This window comes from Lygodium microphyllum, chromosome 11 (genome assembly GCF_053477565.2).
Source record: "Lygodium microphyllum isolate KBCC chromosome 11, Lygodium_microphyllum_v1.1.10, whole genome shotgun sequence".
Lineage (NCBI taxonomy): Eukaryota > Viridiplantae > Streptophyta > Polypodiopsida > Schizaeales > Lygodiaceae > Lygodium > Lygodium microphyllum.
The window spans coordinates 51,743,743-51,746,197 of record NC_141145.1 but is presented as its reverse complement, the minus strand read 5'-3'; the positions used below and the strand labels follow the sequence as shown (position 1 = coordinate 51,746,197).

The 2,455-nt window shown below is 36.6% G+C and overlaps 1 protein-coding gene across 1 annotated transcript; it reads right to left on the bottom strand.

Moving 5' to 3' along the window:
- Nucleotides 1–1,498: 1,498 nt before the first annotated feature.
- On the bottom strand, nt 1,499–2,181 carry LOC148028811 (uncharacterized). Its single transcript, XM_087688493.1, has 3 exons — nt 1,855–2,181; nt 1,691–1,770; nt 1,499–1,613 (listed from the first exon to the last, which is right to left on the bottom strand). The coding sequence occupies exons 1-3, from the start codon at nt 2,179–2,181 to the stop codon at nt 1,499–1,501; spliced, it is 522 nt and encodes a 173-aa protein (XP_087544619.1).
- Between the last annotated feature and the right edge of the window lie 274 nt (nt 2,182–2,455).

The window sequence follows — 2,455 nt, the reverse complement described above, 5'->3', positions numbered from 1 at the left end:
CTACAATGAATGATCAATCTCATCTTCAATGAGATCGTTCCTTGCTAGACTATCTACCTCTAGGTCTATATTACCAATAGGCAATGAAACAAATAAGTCTATCCCACTGTTAGATGTATTGCTATGCTCAATTTCTTCTTCATCATCTGCAACCATATTGTTATCCTCTTCTGTGCTTCCTTGAACATCCTCGTGGGGATCATCTTGCAGTGCATCATGTATATCATCGATCATGGCATCATCATGTGCATCATCATTGATTGTTGAATTGTCATCAACTATCTCTATGTTGGTAGCATTGCCATATATTAGTTTTGAATGATTAGAAATGGATATGACGTGTCACCATCAGTTATTGTTTGTCATTGGGTGATACACAACCTGCATTTAAAAAACAAAAAGTAAGCAACTTAGATATTTATTGTATTTTGAGAATGTATCAAGAAGTAATATATATAAAAATAAATAGCTTCTAATATACATGCTTGCATTGTTGAGGTAGTACGAATGTGTCATTCTTGCCTTGGTGAAATTTTGTAGAGTCAATTACTACAAAACCACTTGGATAACGTCTAATTATGCAATGCTCACCGGTTGTTACTACTTCTTTAAACCACTTCACATCTAGTACATATATAAAAAATCGCCTAAAGTTAAGCTTCAAAATATCTTGGATCAAGCCACAATAACCTTCCATGGTGCCATTGGTATCTTGGAAGTTTGCAAGGATACCACAATCCTGGGTATTTCTCTTATCATCTATACGTTTAGTTTGAAAATGTTTACCTTCACACCAAATAGCATTGAACAATGTGCACTAGTAGTACATTGTTGAGATCATATTAATGATTTAGTTAAAGATGAAACATGTGAAATTATTATATCATATATAACTAAAGATAATTTAATTATAAGTATGTCTCACCTTTGATAAGCAACCTCGTGCGTATTCCCACTCCTCTTGTGATATATCCATCACCTCCTCTTTTTCTATCTTCTCCATTTCTTCATGTAGGCAATCTATATCAATATGACATGGAAGTGCACTTAAATGTTCTAGATATGGGACATTACGTCCATGTCTAGTACGAAATGCTTGCATTTCGCTTACTCTTCTTGCCCTTGCTTCTTTATATAGTGTCACCCATTTGCTCATTACTTCGCTGTTAAGCACACAAAATACATTTAACTTATGAAGTTTCTCTTTCATTAGCACTTTGCTCCTTCCTTTTCCTTGAGGTATTATAGAGGTCATCCTAAAATCTTCATCATCTTTCCATAGTCATGGTAAAGAGGGGTCCACTTTAGCAAGATATTCAGAGATTTGTACAAGGGATGATTGCACTAACCAACCCTGAGTCATGCTTCCCTCGGGCTGTGCATTTTGCCTTACAAAATCTTTTAGCGTTTTCATAAAGCGCTTTAGAAAAAACATCCATCTTGCATGAAATACCCCACGAATTGTGATCTCATCAATCAGATGTACGAGTAAGTGTACTTAAGTAGTCAAAATGGAGCGAGAAAAAGTTTCCTCCACCAAACAAACCACCTCAATGGACAATACTGGAGCCTCTTGCAATGTATTTGGATCGATTTCCTTCAAACTCACAAATCTACTAACATGCAATTGAGAACGATGATTAGTTTTGTCCATAAATTCAAGTGGGTTTACTACGTGATGTATACATACCTCGCGAGCTCACCCATCTTATAAATGATATCACGCACATCTTTCAAAACACAATGGGATATGCTAGTAGGAAGGATGAACTGTATGTAAATATTCATACATTGTTAATTAGTCTATATAGTTACTCCACTAATTAATATATTTATGGCTATGAAAATCCTTACCTGAATCATTTTGTGCCAATCGTGAGACTTCAAACCGGATAGTTTCTCCACACCTCTTTTCTTTTTCTTTATGAAGGCTCCCTTGAGGCATCTCGTATATCCTGTGGGAGTTCGAAAGCTATATATATATTGCTTCACCATCTTTTCTTCGGTCTTTGACAACATCCAAGGTGCACGTGGTAACTCGATCTTTCCTTTGGGTCGAATGCCTGGCCAAGCTTGTCTCATACGTCCAATGATACATAAATCCTCCCTTACATTGGCAGAATCACGAGCCCCGATTAAGTGATCCCATAATGTAGAGGCAACATTCTCAAATATATGCATGGGTGTGATTGATCTTGAGTTCAGTCCAAAATAGGAGGTGAAAAAATATAGAGAATCTAAGGCACAAATAATGTATTATTTCTCGTTCTCATAATGGAGTGTACTTTAAAGACAAACAAAATAAGTAAACTAGTTACCAACTTGTGCCGAGTGGAGGATGATCATTGGCGTGTGTCCAAGTGTCCTTCCAATCGTGAATGGTCAGAGAGTGTGGAGTTCTTCCATTAGTGGGGGGTGCATATTTGGGGTGGTCAATAGGAAGAAAATGATGATG

Excerpts from the sequence above, each read along its gene's own strand:
- LOC148028811 (XM_087688493.1), bottom strand. The coding sequence starts at position 2,181 with ATGCATATATTTGAGAATGTTGCCTCTACATTATGGGATCACTTAATC. Across the intron at positions 1,771-1,854 it reads ATTGGCACAAAATGATTCAG|TTCATCCTTCCTACTAGCAT; the intron begins GTAAGGATTTTC and ends ATTTACATACAG. Across the intron at positions 1,614-1,690 it reads AAGATGGGTGAGCTCGCGAG|ATTTGTGAGTTTGAAGGAAA; the intron begins GTATGTATACAT and ends GCATGTTAGTAG.